The sequence below is a fragment of the Natator depressus genome, chromosome 2 (assembly GCF_965152275.1).
Source record: "Natator depressus isolate rNatDep1 chromosome 2, rNatDep2.hap1, whole genome shotgun sequence".
Taxonomy (NCBI): Eukaryota; Metazoa; Chordata; order Testudines; family Cheloniidae; genus Natator; species Natator depressus.
Window position 1 is genome coordinate 265,081,762 of NC_134235.1, and position 24,612 is coordinate 265,106,373.

General features: G+C 49.3%; 1 protein-coding gene across 1 annotated transcript in view; it reads right to left on the minus strand.

Moving 5' to 3' along the window:
• DRC11L (dynein regulatory complex subunit 11 like) overlaps positions 1–24,612 on the minus strand; it is a 68,804-nt gene extending 44,192 nt beyond the window's left edge. The window contains exons 1-4 of the mRNA XM_074943591.1: positions 24,573–24,612; positions 23,941–24,284; positions 12,017–12,136; positions 10,987–11,175 (exon numbers count right to left, since the gene is read on the minus strand). Coding sequence (XP_074799692.1) covers positions 10,987–11,175; positions 12,017–12,136; positions 23,941–24,284; positions 24,573–24,612 — 693 coding nt within the window. The remainder of the gene's footprint in view (positions 1–10,986; positions 11,176–12,016; positions 12,137–23,940; positions 24,285–24,572) is intronic.

Sequence of the window (24,612 nt, forward strand, 5' to 3'; positions counted from 1 at the left end):
ACTGTGTCCAGTTTTGGGCCCCACACTAGAAGAAGGATGTGGAAAAATTAGAGTCCAGCGGAGGGCAATAAAAATGATTAGGGGACCGGAACACATGACTTATGAGGAGAGGCTGAGGGAACTGGGATTGTTTAGTCTGCGGAAGAGAAGAATGAGGGGGGATTTGATAGCTGCTTTCAACTACCTGGAAGGGGGTTCCAAAGAGGATGGCTCTAGACTGTTCTCCATGGTAGCAGATGACAGAACAAGGAGTAATGTTGTTCTCAAGTTGCAGTGGGGGAGATTTAGGTTGGATATTAGGAAAAACTTTTTCACTAGGAGGGTGGTGAAACACTGGAATGCGTTACCTAGGGAGGTGGTATCTCCTTCCTTAGAAGTTTTTAAGGTCAGGCTTGACAAAGCCCTGGCTGGGATGATTTAATTGGGGATCGGTCCTGCTTTGAGCAGGGGTTTGGACTAGATGACCTCCTGAGGTCCCTTCCAACTCTGATATTCTATTATTCTAATATTCTGCAAGGGACAGGCAGACAACAGAACAGCATGCTGCCTTCCCAGCACCAAGACATGAGATGTTACTCTAAGATTGGACAGGCTTCTGAAGTCAACAGGCAGGGATCCATTGGTGATGGTTCATATCAGCACTAATGTCACTGCATTGCAGGATATCTCGCAGATAGCAAATGGGTTCAGGGAACTCGGAAGCATGCTGAAGAAAATGTTCAAGTGATCTTCTCTGAAATCCTTCCTGTCCCACAAGTGAAGGAAGGCAGAAGATTCCAGAAGTAAACCACAAGTTAAGTAAGTGGTGTAGGGTGGAGGATTTTGGTTTTGTGGCACATTGGTTCACCTCGCACGGGAAGAGGGGACTATATAGCTTGATGGCCTCCATCTCAGTAGAAGGGGTCCAACCTCCTTGGAGACAGGCTCACTAGAGTAGTCAGGAGGGGGTTAAACCAATAGCAAATAGGAAGGGTAAAAAGCGGGAAGATCTGAGCACTCAGCACAAAATCAAGGTGTTGAGAACAAAACTAATCAAGGAGCCAAAGGACATGAAGAGAAGAAATTACTGAATTGCCTCTACACCAATGCTAGGAGCCTGGGTAACAAACAAGAGGAATTGAAATTGCTCATCTGTGAGCATAAGTTTGATCTACCTGGTATTGCTGAAACCTGGTGGGATGATTCGCACAATTGGAATGTTAAAAATCAATGGTTATAACCTACTTAGGAAGGATCAAGTGGGCAAAAGGGCAGGGGGAATTATCTCAATGTCAAAAATAGCATTCCCTGTTTCCGAATCAATGAAAACGAATGAAAAGAAAGAGCTTATGGATCAATGTCCTAAAATAAAGCACAGGATGGGGTATCAGATCAAAAAATCGCACTAGGAAACATGATGAATGGTTCCTTACACAGGTATCTATAATATGTAGGGGGGGAAAGCTGCATGATCATGGGAGACTTCAATTTGAGTGAAGTATGCTGGAGGTCTCATGCTGGCAGTACTAAAATATCCTTGGGATTTCTAACCATTGTAGATGACAATTTCCTAATGCAAAAAGTGTTGCAGTCAACAAGAGGGATTTCTTTATTAACCCTTGTCCTAACAGATAAAGAGGAACTGATCACAGGACTGAAAAGGAATGATAACACAGGTACATGTGAGCATGATTAGATCGCACTTGTACTGCGCCAGCGGAATAAAGTCCAGATCAGTACCCTATAGAGTTGGTGCTTTAATAGGGCCAGTTTCACAAAGCTGCTACGGGCTGGGGACCGAGCGGATCTGCAGCAGTTCTGCCGAAAAGGACCTGGGGGTGACAGTGGACAAGAAGCTGGATGAGAGTCAGCAGTGCGCCCTTGTTGCCAAGAAGCCTAATGGCATATTGGGCTGCATTCGTAGGAGCATTGCCAGCAGATCGAGGGAAGTGATTATTCCCCTCTGTTCGGTACGGGTGAGGCCACATCTGGAGTATTGTGTCCAGTTTTGGGGCCCCCACTGCAGAAGGGATGTGGACAAATTGGGGATAATCCAACAGAGGGCAACAAAAATTATTAGGGGGCTGGAGCACATGATTTATGAGGAGAGGCTGAGGGAACTGAGCTTATTTAGTCTGCAGAAGAGAAGAGTGAGGGGGGATTTGATAGTAGCCTTCAACTACCTGAAGGGGGGGTCCAAAGAGGATGGAGCTCGGCTATTCTCAGTGTTGGCAGATGACCAGACAAGGAGCAATGGTCTCAAGTTGCAGTGCGGGAGGTCTAGGTTGGATATTAGGAAAAACTATTTCACTAGGAGGGTGGTGAAGCACTGGAATGGGTTCCCTAGGGAGGTGGTGGAATCTCCATCCTTAGAGGTTTTTAAGGCCCAGCTTGACAAAGCCCTGGCTGGGATGATTTAGTTGGGGTTGGTCCTGCTATGAGCAGGGGGTTGGACTAGATGACCTCCTGAGGTCTCTTCCAACCCTGATATTCTATGATTCTAAATCAACTGTGAGGAAGAATTTAATCAGAAAAATGTGAATTTTAATTTGGGAATCATGTAACAACAGTTTACTACATGCCCAAAAAGCCACAATCCCACAATTGAGGAAGAAGGCCATGCTGGTTTAAAAAAACCTACCTGATTTAGAAGGGAAGTGAAAGCAGCTGTAAAAAAATAAAATCTAACAAACAGAAGAGAGGGGAAGTTGATAGTAAATATAAATAAAAAGTTAGGAATTGTAGAAAATTGATAAGGGAAGCAAAGGGACACAAAAAGAACTCTATGGATGGAAGAGTTAAGGGCAGAAAGAAGGAGTTTTTAAAATATATAAGGAAACAAGGAGAACCCCAACAATGGTATTGGTCTAGTACTAGATGGAAACGGTAGAGCAATCGATGATAATGCAGAAAAGGCAGAAGAGTTCAATAAATATTTCTCTTCCATATGCAACAGGTATAATAGGCCAGAGAAGGCTAAGCCATCCCTGGCATAGTCACTGCCACGGGACCCCGGATTGAGGGTTTTTACTTATTATTATGCACCAGGCATGTTCTGAAACAGCTGAGGAGGGGGTATCTGCTATTCAGCTTCCCACGTGCATCAGTATCAACCTGGACTCCACAGAGATTACTAAAAAGAAAAGGAGTACTTGTGGCATCTTAGAGACTAACCAATTTATTTGAGCATAAGCTTTCGTGAGCTACAGCTCACTTCATCGGATGCAAGCTGTAGCTCACGAAAGCTTATGCTCAAATAAATTGGTTAGTCTCTAAGGTGCCACAAGTACTCCTTTTCTTTTTGTGATTACAGACTAACACGGCTGCTACTCTGAAACAGAGATTACTGATGAACCCGGGAAGCTGAGTAGTCCCGGAACCTGTATGGCACATATAAAAAGCTCAGTGTTCTTCCACTGCATGGCTCGGGGAGGCACTCCACCTTTCCCATTCTCTGGCTGGGGATTCTCCAGCCGTGGGAAGTGGGGCAGGGAGGGCTCAGGGCTCCAGCCATGGGGGATGACGTCTTATGCAGAAGGGGTGGGGCTGGGGAGGATAGCCTCACCGGAGGGGGTGTCCACACACCGCCCATGTTCTGTTCTGTATTTGGAGAAAAAACAGATTATATAATCTCATCATATGCTGAAAACATACTGTCCATTCCACTTGTATCTCTAGTGACAGCCTCACAGAGCTCAATCTATTTAGTTTAACAAAGGGAAGACTAAGGAGTGACTTGACTAGAGTTTATAACTATCTACATGGGGAACAAATATTTAGTAATGGGCTGTTCAATCTAGCAGAGAAACACAGGGGTTCTCAAACTGGGGGTCAGGACCCCTCGGGGGTCATGAGGTTAATACAGGGGGGAACACAAGCAGTCAGCCTCCACCCCAAACCCTGCTTTGTCTCCAGCATTTATAATGGTGTTAAATATATTTTAAAGTGTTTTTAATTTATGGAGGGCGGTGTCGCACTCAGAGGCTTGCTATGTGAAAGGGGTCACCAGTACAGAAGTTTGAGAACCACTGGTCTAATACGAGCCAATGGCTGAACGTTGGAGCTAGACAAATTCAGACTGGAAATAAGGTGTACATTTTTGACAGTAAGGATAATTAACCATTGGAACAATTTACCAAGGGTCATAGTGGATCCTCCATTACAGATACATTTTTAAATCAAGATTGGATGTTTTTCTAACTGATCTGCTCTAGGAATTATTTTGGGGCAGTTTCCTGGCCTGGGTGACAAGGGAGCTCGAGTGTCGCAAGGCTCAATACAGCTGGACTCCCAGGTGCAAGTGTTCTTAGTGCCCAGAGGTTGGATCTGAGAGGTGAATGGGAGTCGCTGGAAACCGTGTTGCAGAGATACAGAGGTTAGTAGTTGTTGCTGGTCACAATAGCCAGAATTATCCAGGGGCTCAAGAACATCTGAATTTGAGATAACTGGCTCTGTGGATATGGGGAAAGCGGTGGATGTGATATGCCTTGACTTTAGCAAAGCTTTTGACAAGGTCTCCCACAGCATTCTTGCCAGCAAGTTAAAGAAGTATGGGCTGGATGAATGGACTACAAAGTGGATAGAAAGCTGGCTAGATTGTCAGGCTCAACAGGTAGTGATCAACGGCTCAATGTCTAGCTGCCAGCTGGTATCAAGCGGAGTGCCCCAGGAGTCAGTCCTGGGGCCAGTTTTGTTCAACATCTTTATTAATTATCTGGATGATGGGATTAAATTGCACCCTCAGCAAGTTCACAGATGACACTAAAATGGGGGGAGAGGTAGATATGCTGGAGGGTAGGGATAGGGTCCAGAGTGACCTAGACAAATTGGAGGATTGGCCCAAAAGAAATCTGATGCAGTTCAACAAGGACAAGTGCAGAGTCCTGCACTTAGGACGGAAGAATCCCATGCACTGCTACAGGCTGGGGACCGACTGGCTAAGCAGCAGTTCTGCCGAAAAGGACCTGGGGATTACAGTGGACAAGAAGCTGGATATGAGTCAGCAGTGTGTCCGTGTGGCCAAGAAGGCCAATGGCATATTGGGCTGCATTAGTAGGAGCATTGTCAGCAGACCGAGGGAAGTGATTATTCCCCTCTATTCAGCACGGGTGTGGCCACACCTGGAGTGTTGCATCCAGTTTTGGTCCCCCCACTACAGAAGGGATGTGGACAAATGGGAGAGTCCAGCAGAGGGCAACAAAAATGATTAGGGGGCTGGAGCACATGATTTATGAGGAGAGGCTGAGGGAACTGGGATTGTTTAGTCGGCAGAAGAGAAGAGTGAGGGGGGATTTGATAGCAGCCTTCAATTACCTGAAGGGGGGTTCCAAAGAGGATGGAGCTTGGCAGGTCTCAGTGGTGACAGATGACAGAACAAGAAGCAATGGACTCAAGTTGCAGTGCGGGAGGTCTAGGTTAGATATTAGGAAACACTATTTCACTAGGTGGGTGGTGAAGCACTGGAATGGGTTCCCTAGGGAGGTGGTGGAATCTCCATCCTTAGAGGTTTTTAAGGTCAGGCTTGACAAAGCCCTGGCTGGGATGATTTAGTTGGGGATTGGTCCTGCTTTGAGCAGGGGGTTGGACGAGATTACCTCCTGAGGTCCGTTCCAACCCTGATATTCTATGATTCTATGAACATGACTGGATCCCAAATTATGGGCCTGCAGGGCCTGCTGGCCTAGTGGGAGCATGTTTTGCAGGAGGGCAATCTGGCTCAGGATCACGTCCATGAGTTGCCTCTGTATCTCTTTGTCTTTTTCCAAGCTTTTCTTTGCCAACCTAGTGAGGAGGGCTTTAAACTAGTTTCAAAGGGGGTAGGTGGCAAAAGCCCATAGGTAAAAATAGAAAAAGGCAACCTTAACAGAGGGTATATGTTGGTGGGGGGGCATGGAAAATTACAATAGGATCATAGGAGAACAAGAAGGAAATCAGTGAGGGAGACAGCTCGATATTTTAGATGTTTATATGCAAATGCAAGGACTATGGGGAATAAAGAGGAAGAACTGGAAGTATTAGTACACAAGCTAAATTATGACTTAATTGGCATGATAGAGACTTGGTGGGATAAATCTCATAATTGGAATATTGGTATAGAGGGATATCGCTTGTTCAGGAATGGCAGGCAGGGAAAAAAAGGGAAGTGGTGTTGCATTATATATCAAGAATATATTCACTTGTTCTGAGGTCCAGAAGGAGGCAAAAGGCAGACCAGCTGAAAGTTGCTGGGTGAAGATAAAAAGGGGAGGGAGGAGGGAAACAGGGGCGATGTTATGGTAGGGGTCTACTGTAGAATAGCAAATCTGTACGAGGAGGTAGAGGAGTCATTTCTAGAACAAATAACAGAAATATCCCAAACCAAAAACCTGGTAGTAATGGGGGACTTAAACTACCTGTTGGAAAAGTAATACAGCAAAATGCAGAATTTCCAGTAAGTTCTTGGAACACACTGGGGACAACCTTTTGTTTCTTAAAGTGGAAGAAGTAACCAGGTGAACAGCCGTTTTAGACTTGATTCAGACGATCTGGGAAGAATTGGCAGCTTGGTGACTCTGGGCAGCTGGCCTGTAACTCCCGCTTTGCCCAGCAAGCGCAGGCTGCGGTGGTTGCTGTGAGCACAGGTGATGATGGGCAGGTGGGGGAGCTACACCTCTGGGCAGTGAGGGGGGAGGAGAGGACTGAGTAGTGCCTTTCCCCGCTCTTAGCCCTGCTCCCGGTGTGTGCTGGTCCCACTGGAACTGGCACCTGGGTTCACTGTGGCAAGCTCCCCACACAGCCTGAACTGGCTGCTCGTGCCTCCTGACCCCTGGAACAATGGGCATGAGGCAGGGACTTGGGACTCAAACACACAAAGCCCCCAGCACTGATGCTCCCAGGACACCAAGGCCCCCGCACTTCCCACATTGCAGAGTGAACCCCACACCCAGCGGCCTGGCCAGGGCACCACTGGCCTAGAATGCTGTGCAGCATGACCACCCCACCCAGCTCAGCACAGGACTGTGTGCCAGAGCGGGGCACACCCATTGGTTGTGTTGTTGGGGACAGCTGCACCCTGATGGGATCCAGCCCTCAGGCTGCCTGCAAGCAGCTCGAGGAGAGGCAACCGACAAGGCCCAGGAGCCAAGCTGTGACTGCTGGGAGAGCCAGGGCCTGGAGGATGGGGCCCCAATCAGCCATGGGACCCAGAAGTCTGCAATACAGTGCTCTAAGCAGGACCGGCAACTCTCCAGAACGTGTTCTCAGGCAGTGCAAGAGTGCCACCTCCAGGGCAGAGGCAGAACTGCAGCCATGAGAGATTCCCCCACGGGGCATGTTCTCAGCCCTGGGACTGAAAGCAGGGAGCCAGAGTGGTAGCCGTGTTAGTCTGTATCAGCAGAAAGAACGAGGAGTACTTGTGGTACCATAGAGATTAACAAATGTATTTGAGCATAAGCTTTCGTGGGCTGAAGCCCACTGTCACGGAGTGTGGGGGAGTCCACGTCCTGCACCCCTCTTTCTGGGATTCACTGAGACTCTCAGTCAGCCAGTAAAACGGAAGGTTTATTGGACAACAGGAACACAGTCTCAATCAGAGCTTGTGGGTACAACCAGGACCCCTCAGTCAAGTCCTTCTGGGGGAGCAGGGAGCTTAGACCCCAGCCCTGGGGTTCCCTGCGTTCCGCCACCCAGCCCCAAACTGAAACTAAACCCCCTCAGCAGGCTCCCTCCTGCAGCCTCTGTTCACATTCCTGGGCAGAGGTGTCACCTCCCCCTCCCCCTCCTGGCTCAGGTTACAGGCTCTCAGGTCTCCCATTGAAACTCCCCTGCCACATTCCCAGGTCAACACTCCCCCCTCCCTGCTGCGTCACACCCACTTCATCAGATGCATGTAGTGGAAAATACAGTAGATAGATAGAGAACATGAAAAAATGGGGGTTGCCATACCAGCTCTAACAAGACCAATTGATTAAGGTGGGCTATTATCAGCAGGAGAAAAAAAACTTTTGTAGTGATAATTAGGATGGCCCATTTCAAACAGTTGACAAGAAGGTGTGAGTAACAGTAGGGGGAAAATTAGCAAGGGGAAATAGTTTTTAGTTAGTCTAATGACTCATCCACTCTGAGTCTTTATTCAAGCCTAATTTAATGGTGTCCAGTCTGCAGATTAATTCCAGTTCTGCTGTTTCTCATTGGAGTCTGTTTCTGGAGTTTTTTTGTGGAATAATCGTGACTTTTAGGTCCGCAATTGAGTGTCCAGGGAGGTTGAAGTGTTCAACTGGTTTTTGAATGTTATAATTCTTGACGTCTGATTTGTGTCCATTTATTCTGTCCGGTTTGGCCAATGTACATGGCAGAGGGGCATTGCTGGCACATGATGGCATATATCACACTGGTAGATGTGCAGGTGAACGAGCCTCTGATAGTGTGGCTGATGTGATTAGGCCCTATGATGGTGTCCCCTGAATAGATATGTGGACACAGTTGGCAATGGGTTTGTTGCAAGGATAGGTTCCTGGGTTAGTGGTTCTGTTGTGTGGTGTGTGGTTGCTGGTGAGTATTTGCTTCAGGTTGCAGGGCTGTCTGTAGGCAAGGACTGGCCTGTCTCCCAAGATCTGTGAGAGTGAGGGATTGTCCTTCAGGATAGGTTGTAGATCCTTGATGATACGCTGGAGAGGTTTTAGTTGGGGGCTGAAGGTGACGGCTAGTGGTGTTCTGTTACTTTCTTTGTTGGGCCTGTCCTGTAGCAGGTAACTTCTGGGTACTCTTCGGGCTCTGTCAATTTGTTTCTTCACTTCAGCAGGTGGGTATTGTAGTTGTAAGAACGCTTGATAGAGATCCTGTAGGTGTTTGTCTCTGTCTGAGGGGTTGGAGCAAATGCGGTTGTATCATAGAGCTTGGCTGTAGACGATGGATCGTGTGGTGTGGTCAGGGTGAAAGCTGGAGGCATGTAGGTAGGCATAACGGTCAGTAGGTTTCCGGTATAGGTGGTGTTTATGTGATCGTCGCTTATTAGCACCGTAGTGTCCAGGAAGTGGATCTCTTGTGTGGACTGGTCCAGGCTCAGGTTGATGGTGGGATGGAAATTGTTGAAATCATGGTGGAATTCCTCAAGGGCTTCTTTTCCATGGGTCCAGATGATGAAGATGTCATCAATGTAGCGCAAGTAGAGTAGGGGCGTTAGGGGGCGAGAGCTGAGGAAGCGTTGTTCTAAGTAGCCATAAAAATGTTGGCATGCTGTGGGGCCATGCGGGTAGCCATAGCAGTGCCGCTGACTTGAAAGCAGGGAATCATAGAATCATAGAATCATAGAATATCAGGGTTGGAAGGGACCCCAGAAGGTCATCTAGTCCAACCCCCTGCTCGAAGCAGGACCAATTCCCAGTTAAATCATCCCAGCCAGGGCTTTGTCAAGCCTGACCTTAAAAACCTCTAAGGAAGGAGATTCTACCACCTCCCTAGGTAACGCATTCCAGTGTTTCACCACCCTCTTAGTGAAAAAGTTTTTCCTAATATCCAATCTAAACCTCCCCCATTGCAACTTGAGACCATTACTCCTCGTTCTGTCATCTGCTACCATTGAGAACAGTCTAGAGCCATCCTCTTTGGAACCCCCTTTCAGGTAGTTGAAAGCAGCTATCAAATCCCCCCTCATTCTTCTCTTCTGCAGACTAAACAATCCCAGCTCCCTCAGCCTCTCCTCATAAGTCATGTGCTCTAGACCCCTAATCATTTTTGTTGCCCTTCGCTGGACTCTCTCCAATTTATCCACATCCTTCTTGTAGTGTGGGGCCCAAAACTGGACACAGTACTCCAGATGAGGCCTCACCAGTGTCGAATAGAGGGGAACGATCACATCCCTCGATCTGCTGGCTATGCCCCTACTTATACATCCCAAAATGCCATTGGCCTTCTTGGCAACAAGGGCACACTGTTGACTCATATCCAGCTTCTCGTCCACTGTCACCCCTAGGTCCTTTTCCGCAGAACTGCTGCCTAGCCATTCGGTCCCTAGGAGTGTGGCTGGAGCCCAGAAGGGAGAAATGGGAATCACCAGGCAGTGGGGAGCACAGCTCAGATCTGATTTCTGGCTCCCCAGGCACCCAGCAGCCGCCTGTTTGCTGGGTATCCTATGCCCTCCGCCCCCACGCTCTGGTAGGGTTGCCAACTTTTTCATTGCACATAACTAAACACCCCTGCCCCGAGGCCACACCCCTTCTCTGAGGCCCCACCCATGCTCGCTCCATTTCCCCCTCGCTCACTTACTTCCACCAGGCTGAGGCAGAGGGTTGGGGTGCAGAAGAGTGAGGGCTCTAGTTGGGGGTGCAGGATTTGGGGTGGGGCCAGGGATGAGGTGTTCAGGGCACGGGAGAGGGCTCCGGGCTGGGACAGGGGGTGGGGGGGTGGGGTGAGGGCTCTGGCTGAGTGTGTGGGCTCTGGGGTGGGACCGGGGATGAGGAGTTTGGGTTGCGGGAGGGGGCTCCAGGCTGAGGCAGAGGGTTGGGGTGCTGGGGGGGGTGTAGGGTGCGGGAGGAAGTTTGAGTGCGGAAGGGGATTGGGCTGGGGCAGGGGGTTGGGGTGCAGGAGGGAGTTTGGGGTCCAGGGTCCCAACAGCACTTACCACAGCTCCCAGGAAGTGGCCACCAGGTCCCTGCAGCCCCTAGGTGCATGGGGGCCAGGGAGGCTCTGCACACTGCCCTTGTGCCTGCAGGCACCACCCCTGCAGCTCTCATTGGTCGCGGCTCCTGGCCAATGGGAGCTGTGGAGCCAGAACTCGGGGCTGGGGCAGCGCGTGGAGCCTCCCTGGGCTTAGGGGACGGAAGGACCTAGCGGCTGCTTCCAGGAGCCACACGGAGCTAGGGCAGGCAGGGAGCCTGCCTTAGCCCCGAGCCTCCACTGCACTGCTGACCGGACTTTAACAGCCCGATCAGCAGTGCCGACCAGAACCACCAGGGTCCATTTATGACCAGGCGTTCTGGTCAGAAAATGGATGCCTGGCAACCCTACGCTCTGGGCCGGACATATCCTTACCTTTTGGATGCAGATGGCGGCCTGCTCACGGTCAAGATCCTTGGCCCCACTCTCCTGGGCCCTCCTCTCTCGCTCCTCGTCCCGCCGGATCTCCCACATGAACTTGGAACGCAGGTGGCCCTGGCGCATCCGCTCTGCCATCTGCACCAGCTGCACGGCCTCATCCCGCAGCATGGCAGGCCGGGATGGCTGCGGAAGCAGGGCACAATGAGGGTCAGTGAATCTGTGCCCTGATCCATCCCATGCCAGCCCCAGCCACAGGCACCAGCCCCAGCGAGAGTCCCAGGGAGAACAAAGCCCGCATGCCCCATGGCCAGCCCCAGCCCCAGGGAGAACAGAGCCCGCACACCCCATAGCACGCCCCAGCCAGAGCACCAGGGAGAACAGCCAAGGGGGGCCTGCTGCACTCTTCCCAGGCTTGCCCACAATTCTCTATCAAACCCATCCAGGGCCAGTCTCAGACACCTCATACATGGGAAACACCAGTAACAGGAGGCCATGGTCCCTGGTACAGCTCTATATCCCTAACAGGCCCTGATAGAGCCCCCACTTCCTGCCCTGCTCCTCCCTGGGAGCACACCCGGCCTCACAAACCTCCAGCCACCCTCCTTTGCAGAACATCCTCCCCCCTTCCCCCTCCCCCCGCTGGCCTGATACAGACCCACCCTCCTTTCTGCCCTGCACTCTCCCATGGGCTCCAATACAGCCCTGCCCCCACTCCTGCATCTCCCTCCACAGGCCCTAGACCGTCCTCATTCCCCCTTCTGCCCTGCACCCACCACCGGCCCTGGTACGGCCCCACCCCTCTCTCCTGACCCATGCCCATCCTGGTGCAGACCCCACCTCTCTTACCTGGGACTGTCCGGCACCCTGCTGAACTCTCCCCACCCCTCCCACTGCAATGCCACCCCGACACCCCGCCCATCCACTGGGGCCTAGCCCAGCCCTGCACCTCCAGCCCCTCATACTTCAGGTGACTGGTGGGAGTCTCCTCGGCAGAGAAAGGGGCAGCCGGAGGGCAGGCACTCACCCCACAGGGCATGCCAGGCTCCACCCGGGCCAGGATCTCAGACAGCACCTGCTGACGCTCCTTCAGGGCCTTGGCTCTCTGGCTCACAAAGTACTTGGGGATGGGCACCTCCATGTCAGCCTGGGGGGAGAGCACAAGAGCCTCCCCATTAGTGCCATCAGCCCCTGGCCTCACGGCCCCTCCACCCCAGCCCTCACACCCAGCCCCCCACTAGGAGCTCCCTCTCCTGACCAGGGGTGTAGCCACGGGTGGGCCACGGCCCACGCACTTAGCATCCAGGCCCATCCCCGCAGCCCCAGCTCTGCTCCGGCCCAGGCACTTGCCCCGCTCCACCGTCTGGTGCTCCAGCCGGGGAGTGGGGTCGAGGGCTCACCCCACTCCGCTCGCTCGGTACTCCAGCCTGGGCATTGTTCCCTATAATTTTCCCCATAATTATGTCATATGATTAAATCTCCAGGAATATGTCCAACCAAAATTGGCAATCCTAGGTCCAGAGCAAGTGGACTCCCTGAGGGGGCCCACAATGAGTGACAGGTGGGCTGGAGGCTCATAGAGGTGTGGTTCCAGGAGGCAGTGGAGCCCAGGGCTTAGCGCCCGAGAGTGAGTGGACCTCCGAGTAGGGCTGTTGCACTAAAGAGAAGGGTCCTCCCAGGGACCATATGGAGCAGAGGTCCTGTCAGGGTTCCCCCCGCAACTCTGAACTCTGGGGTACAGATCATAGAATATCAGGGTTGGAAGAGACCTCAGGAGGTCATCTAGTCCAACCCCCTGCTCAAAGCAGGGCCAACACCAACTAAATCATCCCAGCCAGGGCTTTCTCAAGCCTGACATTAAAGACCTCTAAGGCAGGAGATTCCACCACCTCCCTAGGTAACGCATTCCAGTGCTTCCCAACCCTCCTTGTGAAAGTTTTTCCTAATATCCAACCTAAACCTCCCACACTGCAATGTGAGACAATTACTCCTTGTTCTGTGGGGACCCACATGAAAGACACTCTAAGCTTATATTCTACCATCTTAGGTTAAAACTTCCCCAAGGCACAAATTCCTTTCCTTGTCCTTGGACGCTATTGCTGCCACCACCAAGTGATTTACACAAAAATTCAGGGAAGGGTCACTTGGAATCCCTATCCCCCCAAAATATCCCCCCAAGCCCCTTCACTCCCTTTCCTGGGGAGGCTTGAGAATAATATACCAACCAATTGCCTTAGCAATTTGAGCACAGACCAAACCCTTTGTCTTCAGGATACTGAAATCAATCAGGTTCTTAAAACAACAACTTTATTTATAAAGAAAAAAAATAAAAGAATCACACCTGCAAAATCAGGATGGAAGGTAACTTTACAGGGTAATAAAAAGATTTAAAACACAGAAGATTCCCCTGTAGGCTCAGCTTCCCAGTTACAAAAACAGGACTAGAACTACCTCTGTAGCATAGGAAAATTCATAAAACAAAACATCAGATAACCTAATGCATTTCTTTGCCCTACTTACAATTTCTGTGGTTTTAGATGGAGTATTCCAGGTATATTTTCAGGAGATATTGTACCTGCTTGGCTTCTCCCTCTGTCCGGAGAGGGAACAACAAAAGAGAACAACAAATCCTTCCCCCCCACCTCCCCAATTTGAAAGTATCTTCTTTCCTCATTGGTCCTTCTGGTCAGGTGCCAACTAGATTATTTGAACTGCTTAACCCCTTCCAGGTAAGGCAATCCAGTAGTTGCCAAGGAGAGATTTTATGCTACTGCATACGTAAAGGTTGCTACCCTTTCCCCATTCATGACAGGGCTTGTGAGTCTGAGACAACTGGCATTAGTTTCCTGTGCTTTCATTTTTTATCAGCTTTTCCATTATTTTGCCTGGGGTTCATGTCAGGCAAACTGGTCTATAGGTACCTGCCCTCTTTGAAAAGGGGCAATGGGAGCTCTGTTCCAGTCCTTTGGAATTTCTCTGTCATGGGACAGCTGCCCTTTATGGGGCATGAGGGGTCAGCCTGTCTGTGACTGCCTTATGAAGGCCCCACCTGGGGGCAAGTGGCTGCCTAGTAAGTGAGCACCTGGACCCAATAAAGGTTACCTAAGCTCAGAGAGGGGATCTCCCAAGGGAGACAGGGAAGTTCTTATGGAGAGAAGCTCCCAAGAAAGGGCTGAGCAGGGAGCCTAGAGTAGTGGTTCTCATTCAGGGGTATGCATACCCCTAGGGGTACTCAACTCACCTAGATCAGTGTTTCTCAACCTGAGGGTTGCAGCCCTGGGGTTTGTGTGTTACAGGATAGGGTTAGGGGGATTGCAAGTGCAGGGCTGGCATTAGGGGGTGGTAAGCAGGACAATGGCCTGGGGCCCCATGCCATAGGGAGCCCCCACAAAGCTAAATTACATGCTTCAGTTCTGCCCTCAGGCTTCAAACAAGGCTCACACATGAAAACAGCTCAAGTATCCCCCTGAACTGCAAGTACAATATTTATATTCTACTCTTTCATAATTATATGGTAAAAATGAGAAAGTAAACAACTTGTCAGCAATAGGGTGCTGTGACATATTTGTGTTTTTGTGTCATTTTGTAAGCAAGTAGTTTAAGTGAGGTGAAACTGGAGGTTACGCAAGACAAACCAGACTCCTGAGAGGAGTACAGTAGTCTGGAACGGTTGAGAACCACTGACCTAGAGGATGAGCTCTCTAGCAAACCCCCCAAAATGGGGAGCCTCCTAGCCAGTGAGGCTGCAGTCAGCAGGTATCCAAGAGGGCCTAGTCACAATCCAGGGTCTCCCAGTCAGGGCCAGAAGCCTGCCCTGGTGAGGATCAGCTGCTGTCCCCGGAGAAGAGTCACAGTGGATGGGCCTCCCTGGACCCTGGCTCCAGAGAAAGGCCTCTTGCCTCTATCAGAGTAAGATCTAACACCAAGGGCAGAAACCAGAACCAAGAGAACCCCCGGGGAAGAACCTGGGTAGAAGTGGGCACTAGACTCAGGTGGGAGACAGACTAAGAACGACCTTGTCAATCAGCTGGGATGAACATTTTGTATATATTCTGCATTGACTTGTCTGTTAATACATGAAACGCTTCACAAGGGGGTGCTCTTTAGCAGCTAATAGTTTGTTTAGTCTCATTCATTCATTTTCAAACTTTTTGTATTGGTGACCCCTTTCACAGAGCAAGCCTCTTACTGGGATGCCCCTTATAAATGAAAAACAGGGGTTAACTTAATGGGGGATAATAGCTGTCAGTCCCACAGAGCTGACACCTCACAACCCCCATCATGCACCCCTGTGAGGGGGTCACACCTGCCAGTTTGAGAACCCCTAGTCTTATTGCTGTGCTACCCCAAGTGATGGGGGGTGGTAGACTCAAGTAAGGGTTTACCTGCAATACCATACCCATTTGCAAAGGGAAGTCTGGGTCAGCCTGAAATGATGACACCACGATATCCCAACATTTACTAAAAATTAACACCAGCAGGGACGAGGTCTCCCCAGCCAGCTCTTTTGGAACAGTTGGGTGCAAGTTAATAGATTTCAAGGTCAGAAGGGACCATTGTGGATCATCTAATCTGACCTCTTATATAACACAGGCCGTCGAACTTCCACAAAATAATTCCTAGAGAAGGTCTTTTTAGAAAAACATCCAGTATAGATTTAAAAATGGTCAATGATGGAGAATCCACTACAACTCTTGGTAAATCGTTTCAAGGGTTAATTACTGTCACCATTAAAAAAGTATGCCTTATTTCCAGTCTGAAGTCTAGCTTCAACTTCCAACCCCTGGATCATGTTAGAACTTTCTCTACTAGATGGAAGAGCCCACTATTCAGTATTTGTTGCTCATGTAGATACTTATAGATTGTAATCAAGTCACTTCTTAACCTTCTCTGTTGGAAGGATCAGTTCTGGGTCCAGTGTTATTTAAACATCTTTATTAATTACATGGATGTAGGAAGAGAAAGCACATGGACCAAATTTGCAGAGGACACAAAGCTGGGGGTGGGGGGGTAGGTGTGCAAACACTTTGGAATATAGACCTAAAAATCAAAAGGGATCTTGATAAATTGGAGAACTGAGCTATAGACAACAAAAATGAAATTAACAGACAAATGTGAGGTGCTACACCAAGGGAAGAACAAACAAATGCATAAAAACCAGAATGAGGGATAACTGGCTTGGCAGCAGCACTGTGGATCATAACCTCAACATGAATCAACACTGCGATGCTGTTGCAAAAAAGCAAATGCAGGTTTTGGTTACATTAACAGAGGCATAGCACACAAGTCATGGGAGGTGATAGTTTCGCTTGGCACTGGTTAGGCCTCAGCTGGAGTACTATGTCCAATTTTGGTCAACAATATATAGAAAGGATGTACAGAAACTGGAAAGGATCCAGAGGTGAGACACAAAGATGGGATGGAATGCAGCCATGTGAGCAAAGGCTGAAGAAACTGGGTATGTTTCGTTTGGAAAAGAGGAGATTAAGAGGGAACATGACAGTCCTCAAATATTTGAAAGGCTGCCACGGAAGATGGAGAAAAGCTGTTCTCTCTTGCCACAGTGGCAGGACAAGAGACAATGGGTTCAAACTACAGCACAGCACATTTAGATGAAATCTCAGAAAAAAAACTTCCTAACTGTAAGAACAGTCGGACAATGGAACAGATGCCTAGGGAGGTTGAAGAAGCTCCTTCACTGGAGGTTTTCCAAAGGAGGTTGAATAGCCCTGTCTTGGATGGATCAGACACAACAAATCCTCCATCTTGGCAGAGGATTAGACTAGATGACCCTTGTGGTCCCTTCTAACCCTATGGTTCTAGGATTCTCTTTGTTAAGCTAAACAGAGACACTGATTGAGCAGTTTGAATCTAATCCTTTAAGCATTCACGTGGCTCTTCTCTGAACCGTTTTCAATTTAATCAACATCCTTCCTGGATTGGGGACACCAGAATGGAGCACAGTGGTCCAGCAGTGGTCACACTAGTGACCAATACAGAGGTAAAATAAACACATGTTCAACTGATTATCCACCACTCCCCCAAAATCTTTTTCAGAGTCACTGCCTCCAGGATAGCACCCCCATCCTGAAAGTATGGCCTACATTCGTTATTCCTAAATGTATACATTTAGCAGTATTAAAAACACATAGTTGGTTTACACCCAGTTTACCAAGCAATCTAGATTGCTCTGTCAGTGACCTGTCTTCTTCCTCGTTTACCATTCCCCCAGTTATTGTGTCATCTCATCAGTGATGGGTTTGTTTTCATCTAGGTAATTGATCAAAATACTAAATAGCATAGAGCCAAGATTGGTCCCTGTAGAACCCACTGAAAATACACCTGCTTGATGACAATTCCATTTTTACAATTACATTTTCAGACCTATCAGTTAACTTGATTGTAAATGGATTAAACACTAGCTATCTAGCCCTGCTGATTTAAAAGTGTTTATCCCTAGTAGATCCCATCTAACATGCTCCTTGGTTACTAATGGACTGGAAAATATTTCAGGATTCTCATGTGATAGGAATACATCATCCTGCTTCTTTCCAAATACAGAATATTTATTGAACACTGCTGCCTTTTCCGCATTAAAAATTTTACTGTTACCATCTAATTATACCATTGTTAGAATTTCTTGTGTCCTTAATATACTTTTAAAAATCCTTCTTATTGTCCTTAGACCTGCCACTCTCAGATTTTTTCCCTGATGTCTTTAGCTTCCCTTATCAATTTTGCAAAAAGAAAAGGAGTACTTGTGGCACCTTAGAGACTAACCAATTTATTTGAGCATAAGCTTTCATGAGCTACAGCTCACTTCATACACTTCACAACTTCTCATTTATATTGATTGCTATACATATTCCCCATTTTCTATTTGTTTTATATTGCTTTCTTATTGCTAATTGCTGCCTTCACTTCCCCACTGAAAGAGGATGGGCTTTTAGCCAAAGTTGTCCTCTTTCCTGATTGTGGAACCATGGCTTTTTGGTCATCTAATAAACTCTCCTTAAAGAGCTCCCAATTTTCATTCACATTTTCCTGTTAATTTGTCTCTTGCAATCAGTTTCACTCAGATTTACCGATGGGAAATTCACTCTTTTGAAACACCAAGTATATACATTACTGGTAAAAACTGTCCTCTGTTCACCCATAATAAATGCAATCAGGTCAACGATCACTGGTCCCTAGGCAACCAACAGCTTCCAGTTCAGTGATTAATTCGTCTCTATCCAGCACAATGGATAGTTATTTCATGTTGGCTGTAATAACTTTTGTGTTAGAAAATAATCTACAACTTTCAGAAAATCTACTAATGTTTTACTAGTGGCCATGCAACCTCCACCAAATGAAAGTACCCCATAACACCACACTTCCTTTTCACACATTACAGAAAGGTGCTTATCCACATCCTGTTCTCTATTTTAATTTGATCATAGAGATATCAGGGTTGGAAGGGACCTCAGGAGGTCATCTAGTCCAACCCCCTGCTCAAGCCAGGACCAATCCCCAACTAAATCATCCCAGCCAGCGCTTTGTCAAGCCTGACCTTAAAAACCTCTAAGGAAGGAGATTCCACCACCTCCCTAGGTAACCCATTCCAGTGTTTTACCACCCTCCGAGTGAAAAAGTTTTTCCTAATATCCAACCTAAACCTCCCCCACTGCAACTTGAGAGCATTACTCCTTGTTCTGTCATCTGCGAGCACTGAGAACAGTCTAGATCCATCCTCTTTGGAACCCCCTTTCAGGTAGTTGAAAGCAGCTATCAAATCCCCCCTCGTTCTTCTCTTCCGCAGACTAAACAATCCCAGTGCCACTCAGGTTCCCCTAAACAATCCCAGTGCCACTCAGGTTTGCCCCTAAACAATCCCAGTGCCACTCAGGTTTGCCCCTAAACAATCCCAGTGCCACTCAGGTTTGGCCCTCCATCATGATGGATGAGCAGCTACCTGGGCCACACCTGAGTAGTGCTGCACTCCTGTGTGCCTGTTCATGACACCACTTTTCTCTTCAGCGTATCTATCTCTCCTCCCAGTTTAATGTCGTCAGCAAACTTGCTGAGGGTGCAATCTACACCATCCTCCAGATCATTAATGAAGATCTTGAACAAAACCGGCCCCAGGACCAACCCTTCGGGGCACTCCACTTGATACCGGCTGCCAGCTAGACATGGAGCCATTGATTACTACCCGTTGAGCCCGACAATCTAGCCAACTTTGTATCCACCTTATAGTCCATTCCTCCAGCCCATACTTCTTTAACTTGCTGGCAAGAATACTGTGGCATGGGAGGCTGCAACACTGCTGGGGTTTGACCCAGTGGCTCCTGTCTGACATTTGGGGATGGGGACAGCGGTCCAAGTTTGAGCGTTGCAACCAGGCTTATTGGATTCCAGTGCCACTCAGGTTTGGCCCTCCATCATGATGGATGAGCAGCTACCTGGGCCACACCTGAGTAGTGCTGCACTCCTGTGCGCCTGGTCATGACACCACTTTTCTCTTCAATGTGGCCCACATCATGTGGGTACAGGTGGGTGATGGGAGAGAGTGGAGCCGTTAGTCAGCCAGAGTCAGGAGCCACCGCTCTGGATTGGGAGCGGAGTACTCCACCACAGGTCCAGGCAGTGAGTGACTAGCTATGTCCTATGGGTGGTGGGCGAGGGGCTTGGGGGCTATGGGGTGAGTGGGGAATGGTAGGGGACTATAGGGTGAAGGGTGGGGGTGCTTTGGGGTGCTGGAGTTGGGAGCTGTGGACAGTGGGGCCGAAGTGTTGGGGCCGGGGTGTGCATCAGGGCTGATGAGATGGGTGGTGGTGGTGGAGGGTTGCTGAGGTATGAGTGCGGCATTCAGGGGTCTGTGGTTGGGCTGGGGTATGCGTGAGATGGGGGTGGTTTGCTGAGCAGTCCCTGTTCAGCACAGGAGCAGAGCAGGGGTTTGTTCTGAGAGCCAATGGGTCCTGTCATTCTGTGTTGCCTTTTCAGAGGGACAAAGTGTCTATGAAACAAAGCGGCTTGAGAGCTCAGACGCTTGTTCGCCTGTTGCCCGATGGCCACAAATCTACTTCTTGTCAATTGTAGTTGCTGCTCTATGTTTATCTTAAAGATTTCAAAGCTATCTAGACGGCAGTGCTGGCACCTCTTCTTGCCAGGTGTTAACAGTGGATCTTTGCTGCTTTTGGGCAAGCTTAGAAAACAGATTCCTTAGTTTCTGTGATTAACCTGACAATAAATCAAATGAGAAGTCCATCACTTAATTATGATGTATAGAAAAGTTGATATTATCCAAGCCATCTTTGGCTGTGCCTTGCTACTTTGTTTTAAAGTTCAGCATGCAGTTTGTTGATACCACATTAGTAATAAATACCCATCGTGTAAATCCTCATCATTGCTGTTGTGCAGATTTTCAGTTAGGTAAAATTTTCTGATAATGTTAGTTAGCTTTTGAATACGAGTGTTTTATCTTATGGTATTACCGCACACAAGAGTCTCCAAAATTTGTTTTACACATGACAGAATTATCAACATGAGTCTTATCATTTCTGCAGGCCTCCTGCACTATTAAAATTTAGCACTACATGATGGGTCTTACCTACAGCTCAGCACCTTTCTCAAAGGTCAGGTGAGCCCAGCTGCCTCAGCCACATCCCTAAAGGCCCTGCCTTCCTTATGTAGGCAGAGCTGTCAGAAGGCTGTATCTCCTCCTGCAGTTTCTCTCTCCGAGCTGCTGGGTCCTGCTCACCTTGAGGCAGGGTTCTTTTCGCTTTAGGCTCTAGTCTTGGAAAAATAGGCCTGTTACCTACCTTCCTGTCCCTCAGCCATGTTATTTTCCAGTTACCTGTTCACCCATTTTTCCCTTAAGGACCCTTGGCATTGTCACTGGAGATGCATTATCTCGGTCATTGTTTCCTTTCCAGTTTGTTCCCCTTTACAGCCAGCCTCCTTTGATTCAGCTCCATGCAGTCACCCAGAATAACATCAGGCCAGGAGACTGAGTTACATATAATGTTCATCCAAACAGTACAGATTTCACTGTTCTCCATAGCATTACTGAAACCTGGTGGGACATGTCAAATGACTGGAATCTTAAAATCAGGAGCGCAAGCCACAGGGACATGCTGGCCGCCGCTTCCCACAGCTCCCATTGGCCAGGAACGGCAAACCGCAGCCACTGGGAGCTGCGGGGCGCCGTGCCTGCGGACTGTCAATGTAGACAAAATGTCTCGTGGCCCGCCAGCAGGTTAGCCTGAGGGCCACATGCTGAAGTTTGCTGACCACTGTTGTAGACCTTCAAGGGCATTCACTAAGGACAAGTCATGCCTGACTAATCTAATTGCCTTCTATGACGAGGTAACTGGCCCTGTGGATGAGGGGAAAGCAGTGGACGTGTTGTTCCTTGACTTTAGCAAAGCTTTTGACACTGGCTCCCACAGTACTCTAGCCAGCGAGTTAAAGTATGGGCTGGATGAATGGACTAAAGGTGGATAGAAAGCTGGCTAGATTGTCGAGCTCAATGGGAAGTGATCAATGGCTCGATGTCTAGTTGGCAGCCAGTATCAAGTAGAGTGCCCCAAGGGCCGGTCCTGGGGACAGTTTTGTTCAACATCTTTATTAATGATCTGGATGATGGGATTAATTGCACCCTCAGCAAGTTCACAAATGACACTAAACTGGGGGGAGAGGTAGATAGGATACAGAGGGACCTAGACAAATTAGAGGATTGGGCCAAAAGAAATCTGATGAGGTTCAACAAGGACAAGTGCAGAGTCCTGCACTTAGGACGGAAGAATCCCATGCACCGCTACAGACTAGGGACCAAATGGCTCAGCAGCAGTTCTGCAGAAAAGGACCTACGGGTTACAGTGGACGAGAAGCTGGATATGAGTCAACAGTGTGCCCTTGTTGCCAAGAAGGCCAATGGCGTTTTGGGATGTATATGTAGGGGCATTGCCAGCAGATCGAGGGACGTGATCGTTCCCCTCTATTCGACATTGGTGAGGCCTCATCTGGAGTACTGTGTCCAGTTTTGGGCCCCACACTACAAGGAGGATGTGGAAAAATTGGAAGATGTCAGCGGAGGGCAACAAAAATGATTAGGGGTCTGGAACACATGACTTATGAGGAGAGGCTGAGGGAACTGGGATTGTTTAGTCTGCAGAAGAGAAGAATGAGGGGGGATTTGATAGCTGCTTTCAACTACCTGAGAGGTGGTTCCAAAGAGGATGGTTCTAGACTATTCTCAGTGGTAGAAGATGACAGGACAAGGAGTAATGGTCTCAAGTTGCAGTGGGGGAGGTTTAGGTTGGATATTAGGAAAAACTTTTTCACTAGGAGGGTGGTGAAACACTGGAATGCGTTACCTAGGGAGGTGGTAGAAACTCCTTCCTTAGAAGTTTTTAAGGTCAGGTTTGACAAAGCCCTGGCTGGGATGATATATAGTTGGGGATTGGTCCTGGCTTGAGCAGGGGGTTGGACTAGATGACCTCCTGAGGTCCCTTCCAACCCTGATATTCTATTATTCTGTGCCTGGTTGCAACTCCACTCATATTTCATAGAATATCAAGGTTGGAAGGGACCTCAGGAGGTCATCTAGTCCAACCCCCTGCTCAAAGCAGGACCAATCCCCAACTATATTTGGCTCAGCCATCCTTCCATCCTCATGACGGAGGGACAGATGGGCCAAATATGAGTGGTGCTGTGACCCCATGTGCCAGGTGATGTGCTGGAGCACCATTCCATCATGGATTTCAGGTGCTGGAGTCACTCTCCAGACTGCTCCAACACCACTATACCCTGGATTATGTGGACCTCAGGTGGTTTGCCCATTCCTCTGCTTGCTGTGTATCTTTGGGCGAATGGACAATGCACCTGTCTGGAAGAAGCTGTTGAGTCACTTTAAACACCAGCAGGTTACAGGCACTGAGAGGACTGTCTTGCATGTACCAACTGCAGCTGGGCCAGTCATGACATGTTTGGAAAGAAGGGGGCTGTGACACCAGGATCCAGTCTGAGGGGTAGAACTGCAGGCACCCCCACCCCCAGAGACAGAGGGGAGGAAGCAGAACCAGTCACCTGAGGGGTGCACTCAAGAGAGATTCCAGAGGAGGTGTAAGACATTGCTCACCCTGTAACCACAACAGGGAGGTGGAAACAGGGGTGACCTAGTCTAAAGGGAGGTTACCCCATGATTTCCATTCTGGCAGATTTTGCAAGTGACAGGTAGAGTGTCTAGGGAGAGATCACAAATGCAGCTCACACTTGAGCTGCCATATACCAATTATAACATTTCTTCTCAACGGTGAGAAATTCCATTTCCTCTTCCATATTATCCAGACTCCTAGGACTGGGATACAGTATTAGCAATCGAAACATCTTCTCTTCATTCTTTGCCACATGTCAGCACGAGCCACCCCTCTTCAAAGATACGTCCCCAGCCAGATAATGCACTGGAGTCAGTATCTGCCCTACAATGCTTCCTCTCCATGGGGGGAGGGAGCGTGTTGCAGAGATTACCCCACCCCAGAACAATACACCCCAATGACACTGCTATCCCACACCAGCAATGTGCCACCCCTACACAACACCAGTATGGAGCACCCCACCCACACTGCCCCTCCCCACGCCACTACAGTGCCCCCCATGACACTGCCCCTCCCTCACCCAGAGCTAGCTCAGTGCTCCAACACTGCACCTTTGCCTCCCCATCCTGCACCCAACCAACATTACTGGTGTGGGACGGCAGTGGCTCAGTGCACCCCAACAACACTGGGCACCCAGGCTAGGACAGCACACCCGGACACTGCCCCACTCCCACCCCACGACACAGCATCCCCCCATCCCACGGCCAGCTCACTGCACATCTTATATCAAGATGCTGCACCCCAAGGGCACCGCCCCTAGGCCCCATGCAGCCCAAGGGCCCCGCCGCCCTTCACCCCAGGCCCCTCTCACTGGGGTGAGCTTGAGGTCCTGCAGCACGTCATCCATGTAGTGATACTCAGAGAGCTCAGTCTCCACCATCTCATTCTTGAGCTCCAGCACCCGGCCCATCACCCCATCGAGCATGTGCTGTAGCACCCGGCGCTTCTGCGGATGCACCATCTGGTCATAGCAGGCCTCCAGGCAGCGCAGGATCTGAGTGTAGCGCAGGAACAGGGTGGCCAGCATGTGGAAGAACAGCCTCTGGTCCTTCTCAGGCTGTGGGGGCTGAGACGGCAGCTCCTGGGCCAGCAGCTCCTTTAGGGAAGCCTGGGACTCGAGCCACATCCTCGTGTAGGTGCTAGAGAGCAGGACATCTTCTCAGGGCCAGGGGGCTGCAGATGTGACCAAAGCCCACACTGCTGGGGCCTAACTACCCCCTTGTCCTCCCTCCAGTGGAACGGCCCCATCCTTGGGGTCCATGGGCTGTTTGCACAGGGACTGCACATAACTGCAGCAGGTATAATTTACAGCTTCAGTGATTTGGGGTAATGTCTGTGTATGGATGGGCACTACCAGCCCCCCAACTGCAACCCAGCTTAGAGCGCCTGCCTCCCCTCCAGGAGCCCAAAGTCAAAGTCAGACGGCTTCTTTCTGTCCTTCACCAAACCTCCACCCCATCACCCCGGTGCCCACGCCCCTCAT